At 34.5% G+C, this 7129-nt stretch overlaps 1 protein-coding gene across 1 annotated transcript; it reads right to left on the reverse strand.

Annotated features, from left to right (window-relative positions):
• Positions 1–2408: 2408 nt before the first annotated feature.
• LOC125812353 (uncharacterized) lies at positions 2409–3882 on the reverse strand. The gene is made up of 3 exons (XM_049491856.1): positions 3643–3882; positions 3300–3544; positions 2409–3093 (listed from the first exon to the last, which is right to left on the reverse strand). Exons 1-3 carry the CDS (start codon positions 3880–3882, stop codon positions 2409–2411), a joined length of 1170 nt encoding a protein of 389 aa, XP_049347813.1.
• Positions 3883–7129: the final 3247 nt, after the last annotated feature.

Genomic DNA, 7129 nt, shown 5'->3' on the forward strand with positions numbered 1-7129 from the left:
TGTCTCAAACAGTGCTGCACAAGACTCAATCATGAATGCACACAACAAAACTCAACTTACTTATCCAAGGATCAATTGTGCACTCACAGATTCAAGTTATGACTCACCATTATCAAAGATTCTCAAGTTCACAATACTTGTTTCAAATGCAAGTTCAAGCTCAACAAAGTTACTCAAATGCCCTCACTCAAAGAAAGATTCCATATTAACACACAATTGTTCAACAAATTATAGTTCCGGAATCACAAACAACTCTCACACTCACAAAAATGAACACATGCATGACTTCACCCATATGTTTGCCCTTATTTTCCAATCAACATTTGTTTCAACTCACTCAAGATCAAAAAGGTCATTTCAAGGCTTGTAACAGGTCTGAGTGTAAAGGTATGATTATTTAGGCTCAATGGCTATTATCCTCATGAAATGTGGTATCAACACCATTTACTTTCCTATTCTTCATCATTCTTATTCATGCTCAAAATTCACACCTTTATTCACTTTCCATGGAATACCGGACACCCCATTTATTTTGCAACTTTCACAACTTTATTCCACAACTTTTTTCATTCTTTTTCTTTTTCATTATTCTTTTTTTTTCTTGTATTGAGGGGTTCCATCTTTCTCAAAACCATGGGTCAAGGGGGACTTCTTTGCACTTCTTAATTTACCTTCCTTTCAGTACACCCCCAACGTAGTCTCTTGGCCTAAGTGGCTATTCAAACAAACCACATTTCATGAGGATTATGGGTGAAGGGATAAAAAAATGTCACAATTTCATCAAGTTTCTTCCAAGGAAAAAGGATAGGGCTGAAAGGGTGTTCAAGCAGAGTTCACACACTCACAAGGTAGGCCACAAAAGAGGTATAATGTCAAATTGTTTTACTCTTTAGAATTGTTGCCTAAGATCATTTCAAGGGTTTGCATCACTTAGTCAACCAGACCAACGGGGCAAATTTTAGGTGTCATTACACATGGTTCACGGTAAGCTCCTCACACAAGGAATTGGAACCAATATCAAACAAGACTCCACACTTTCTCTAGTGTGCAATATTCATCACAAGAGACTCAATTCGATAATCGGCTAGTCACTATGAGATGCAAAAGTTCACATATTGTCTATGCAACTTCATTTGGCCTCATCGTAGCGTACATTTATTTTTGTTCGATTAAGATCACTATTCAAGTCATCGGTATTGATCATGACCGATACTCAAATAAATAACTTATTCTGAACGAGCAAGGGACTCACTGCCCAAACACACACCAATACCAAAAGCATTCAACATTGTGCTCAATGTGATTAGAGAACAAACACTACTAAAACTAAAAAATTAAAATAAACTACTGATATATAAACAGACAAAGCAAATTCACAAGAAATCTTCAGTAGGCGCCCATTTGGCGAGAAGGTGTAACAGTCGCCGAACTACTTGGCGACTTGCCCAATGATCAGGATACCACCGTTATTTCCAGTGCGCACCATATTTAGGAAGGGGAAAAATGGAGGAGTTGAAAGAGAGCACAGAGCCGGTCGGTGTTTCGTATAATAGAGTTGCATTGTCGCCGAATGATCCATTGGGTTAGGCCATTTGAGCTGGGGCCAAAGGGTAGAGAAAATCAGGTCGCCCAATCACTTCGGTGAGTCACCGAGTGATGACAATTCCCTCCTAAAGTTCCAGTGTTGCAGCTCCATTTTAAAAGCCCAGAAGGTGGACTAGGTCGGGTTCACCAAACCGATTCGAGATCCACTAATGGTTTCGTCACCTCGCACAATTTCTTGCACCTGCAAAACTAGCGAACATTATTTGAAGTACTAACATTTGGGTTGCCCCCAAGAAGAGCCTTATTTAACATTATGGCATGACGTGGAAATGTTCTCAAGAATCTTCCAGATACACCACTTCAATCAGAGAAATCTCTTGACATTCGCCAAAATAAAACTTCAAGCATTGCCCATTCACTTTGATTGCATGTCCCTCTTTACCTTCGACTTCAATGGCACCATTTGTGAACTCCCGTGTTACTCTGAATGGACCTGACCATTTGGATTTGAGCTTTCCTGGAAAGAGCCTGAATCGAGAGTTATATAGCAAAACCCAATCTCCCACTCTGAACTCCCCCTTAAGGATTCTAGAATTATGTCACTTCTTCATCTTTTCCTTATATAGAGCTAAACTTTCATACACCCTGAACTTGAATTCGTCCAACTCATTTAGCTGTTATACTCTCTCTTTTGAAGTCTTTGTCCAGTCCAGATTTGGAGCGTTCTATGCCCATAATGCTTTGTTTTCTAATTCAACCGGTAAATGGCAAGCTAATTGGTGTTTTGTATGCATTGCGATATGCCCATAGAGCATCATCAAGCATTCGAGACCAATCAATCCTATTAGCATTTACCATCTGGGCTAGGATACTGTTGATCTCCCGATTCGACACTTTAACTTGGCCGCTTTTTGGGGATGATACGGAGTCGCCACTTTGTGTTTCACTCCATATTTGCTCAATGTGGATGCAAAATACTTTTTGCAAAAATTGGATCCCCCATCACTAATAATAGCCCGAGGAGTACCAAATCTAGCAAAGATGTAGCGTTTCAGGAATTGAACAACATTTTTCCCTTCATTGTTTGGAAGTGCAACAACCTCTACCCATTTAGAAACATAATCTACGGCCACCAAAATATACTTATTGCCAAACGAACTCATAAATGGGCCCATGAAATCTATTCCCCAAACATCAAATAGCTCAACTTCTAAAATGGGAATAAGAGGCAACTCGTGTCTTTTGGACACCCCACCTTGATTCTGATATTGAGTGCACTTCTTCACAAACTCATGAGTATATTTGTAGAGGGATGACCAGTAGAAGCCACTTTGAAGGACTTTAGCAGCTGTGTGTACACCACCGTGATAACCCCCAACCGGTGAAGCATGACAAGCATGGAGAATTTCGATGGCTTTTTCTTCCGTAACACATATCCTAATGATATGGTCTGCACACTCTCTGAATAAATATGGTTCATCCCAAAAGTACATCTTAACATCGAACAAGAACCTCTTTTGTTGGTAGAAGTAGGCATTAATCCACACACTACGTAATTGGCAAAATCAGCATAGCAAGGAGGTTGTTTGAGAGTTACTGTGAATACCTGTTCATCGGGAAAAGAATCATTTAAGTCGATCTCCAGCTCGTCATTTTCCTTGCCTTCCAATCTTGATAAGTGGTCAGCCACCTGATTTTCACAAACTCTCCTATCTTTGACTTCAAAGTCAACTTCTTGCTATAGTATCACCCACCTTATATATCTTGGCTTGGCATCCTTCTTTGCCATCAAATAACGCAGTGCAATATGATCAGTGTGAACAACCACTTCAATACCTAGAAAGTATGCCTGGAACTTCTCAAACACATAAATTACCACAAGTAACTCTTGTTCTGTAACTGTATAGTTACTTGAGCACTGTTTAGAGTTCTGCTTGCGTAGTAAATGGGGTGAAATAGTTTGTTGCGTTTTTGCCCCAATACAACACCTAATACTGTGCTGCTTGCATTACACATTACTTCGAAGGATTATGACCAATCGAGACTAATGATAACTGGGGTGCAGATCATTTTTTTAAAAAAGCACTTGAAATCCACCATGCAAGCATCATCAAAGTGGAATTTCACCTCCTTCTCCAAGAGTTTGCATAGAGGATGTGCAATCTTTGAGAAGTTTTTAATGAACCTCCGGTAAATGCCGGCATGTCCCAAGAAACTACGAATACCCTTCACCAAAATTGGTGGTGGTAACTTCTCAATCCCTTCAATCTTGTCTTTATCAACCTCCAGCCCCTTTTGCCACACTTTGTGACCAAGAATTATACCTTCCTTCACCATGAAATGGCATTTTTCCCAATTTAGGACAAAATTTGTTTCCACACATCTTTGGAGAACTTGTCCTAAGTGTGCTAAACAAGCTTAAAAAGTGTCACCCACAATCAAGAACTCATCCATGAATACCTCCATTGAATCCTCCAATATGTCAGCAAAAATAGATAACATGCAACGTTGAAAAGATGTCGGAGCATTATATAACTTGAACGACATTCGTTTGAAAGCCAACATTCCATATGGGAAGGTGAAGGTGATTTTCTCTTGGTCTTCCGGAACAATTGAGAATTGGTTATAACTGGAATACCCATCCAAAAAGCAATACCATCCTCTCTCTGAGAGTCAATCAAACATTTGATCTATGAAAGGCGTGGGAAAGTGATCCTTTTAAGTCTAGAAGATTAACTTTCGGTAATCCATGCATACTCTCCATCCGGTCACCGGTCTTATAAATACAAGCTCCCTCTATTCATTTGGGACTACTGTGATGCCTCCTTTTTTCAGTACACATTGTATCGGACTTACCCATTTGCTGTCCGCAATAGGGTGGATCACACCTGGATCCAACCACTTTATTATCTCTTTTTTCACCACCTCATGCATCGATGGGTTCAATCTCTACTGTTGTTCAACACTCGGGTTACAATCACTATCAAGCTGAATTTTGTGAGTGAAAATACTGGGTGGAATGCCCACTATGTCACTGATAGTCAAAATTGCAATTACAAGATGAATTAGGAGAAAAAGAAGAAAATAACCAAGATAATCTACCTGAAATAAGAGTTGATGAAATAAATAATGAAACATATACGGAACTTTTAGCAAACATAGATAATACAAAGAATTTAGAAGTAAATACAGAAGACATAGACATAGGCGAAAAACCTAGCACATCAGGAGTAAAAAACCCAAAAAATTTTAATCCAAAATATTATAATGAAAATTATGAACAATATGATAAAGAACCCAAAAAATTTTAATCCAAAATATTATAATGAAAATTATGAACAATATGATAAAGAAAAAATTGAGCTAATTGATAATAATAGTATAATAACCCAAAAACCATTAAAGTACAATTTTAATGATTTAACCGAATTTAAGATACATATAGACGAATTACTAGAAAAAGGGTATATACAAGAAAGCAATCTATGGATAATAAGAAACACGGTAAGAAACATACAAGTAGAAAATTAAGAAAAATAAGAAGAAAATTAAATAAATTATATCCGGAATATAAACAACTTAATATCACAAAGACTGATAATGAGAAATTAGATCAATTAATAAATAATATATCTAAAATAGAATATAAATATATTCAATACTTAAAAATACAATGAATAACAAGAATAGTGAATATAGACAAAAACTTAATGAAGTAATTATAGAAAAACGACAAGAATTAGAACATAGGCAAAATAGACTTAATAGTACTATATTTGCAAGAATTTGTCACAAATCTATAGTAGCACAAAGAAAGACTATTTTTTATCTAGAAATACAAATAAATAACTTAGAATATAAACTACAACATAATTTATAAATGAATAAAGAAGAATACGCAATAGATGAAAAAACATATGAAAATTATGACGGATTAAAAATAAAGATAATATTTTCTAATCTAGGAAGAAGATATAAGAAAATAGGTGACAATATAAGTTTAATGTTAGAAAAAGAAACGGTAAAACTAGAAGATAGTTTAACTGCTATGGTAAGAATAACAAAAGAAAATGAAGAAATAGATAGAAGAACGGAAATTGAAAAAATAAAACAACAAGCAAAAAAGGAAGTACAACAATTAGAAGAAGTAAAGAATACTAAAATAATAGAGCTAGAAAAAGAGCTAGCAATATTAAAAGAAATGTATGAAATTAAACAAAAAGAAAAAGAACAAAAAACAAAATTAGCAAATGAGATAATTAAAATTAAAGAAAAATTGCAATTACAAGATGAATTAGGAGAAAAAAGAGAAAAAGAAGAAAATGACCAAGATAATCTACCCGAAATAAGAGTTGATGAAATAAACGATGATGATCTAGAACAACATTCGGAAACAAGCGAAACATATACGGAACTTTTAGCAAACATAGATAATACAAAGAATTTAGAAGTAAATACAGAAGACGTAGACATAGGCGAAAAACCTAGCACATCAGGAGTAAAAAACCCAAAAAATGTTAATCCAAAATATTATAATGAAAATTATGAACAATATGATAAAGAAAAAACTACATGGGATAAAAGATTAAATAAAAAATGGACGCCTAAACCAATAACTGGACAACATGAATTTTTAGATTTAGACTGTGTAGCAGACATAAATAAAACAATCCAATTATGGGTAGGATACATATCAAAACAATTAATAGATAACAAGATAGTAATAGCAGAGGCACCAGGATACATAGAAAGAACACTTATAGGAACAGTAAAATTATGGCTACAAAATTTAACAAATGAAAGCTTAACAACTTTAAGAAATAATAAAAAATTTGATGGTGGAATAGCCACTACAACCATGGAAATACTATATAAATATGAAATAGCTATAAGAAATGAATTTAGTAGTATGACAACAGAGGTAGAAGAACAAAATAAAGAAAAAATCATAAATCGGAATCTAATGACAAAATTAGCAATATGTAATATGTGTTACATAGATGAATATATATGTGCATTTAGAGAATATTATTATAAAGGAACATATAGCATAGAAGAAAAGCATCAAGACGAAGAATATTTAGAACAGAAAATAATATTTGATAATAGTATATTTGAACAAATAAAAGGAAAAGAATTAGACCTAAGCGTAGCAAAAATATTCGAAATACCAACAATAAGAAACTGGTTTAAACGACAAAAAGAAGAATATTATGTAGTAAGTCAAAGAGAACATATCATAGATTGCAAATATACTAAAGGAAAGGCCAAAATACCAATAATAAATAAACGAATAATAAATAAAGAAATACAAGATATTAAGGCTAAAAATCCAATTAAATATGTACATTTAGGAGGAACAGAAATATTAATAAAAGCATGTTTTAGAGAAGGAATAGATACACCCATAGAAATATACTTAGCGGATGATAGAATTATACAACCCATAGAAAAAAGTGTAATAAGTGCAGTAAGAGGTAACCTCATATACCAAAAATTTAAATTTATAATAAGTGCTAATTACTCAGTAGCAATAAATGACAGAAATATAGATAAATCGTTAGTATTATATTGGAGAATGTCA

This window comes from Solanum verrucosum, unplaced genomic scaffold (genome assembly GCF_900185275.1).
Source record: "Solanum verrucosum unplaced genomic scaffold, falcon-dt-bn FXZP01000145.1, whole genome shotgun sequence".
In the NCBI taxonomy this organism is placed as follows: Eukaryota; Viridiplantae; Streptophyta; class Magnoliopsida; order Solanales; family Solanaceae; genus Solanum; species Solanum verrucosum.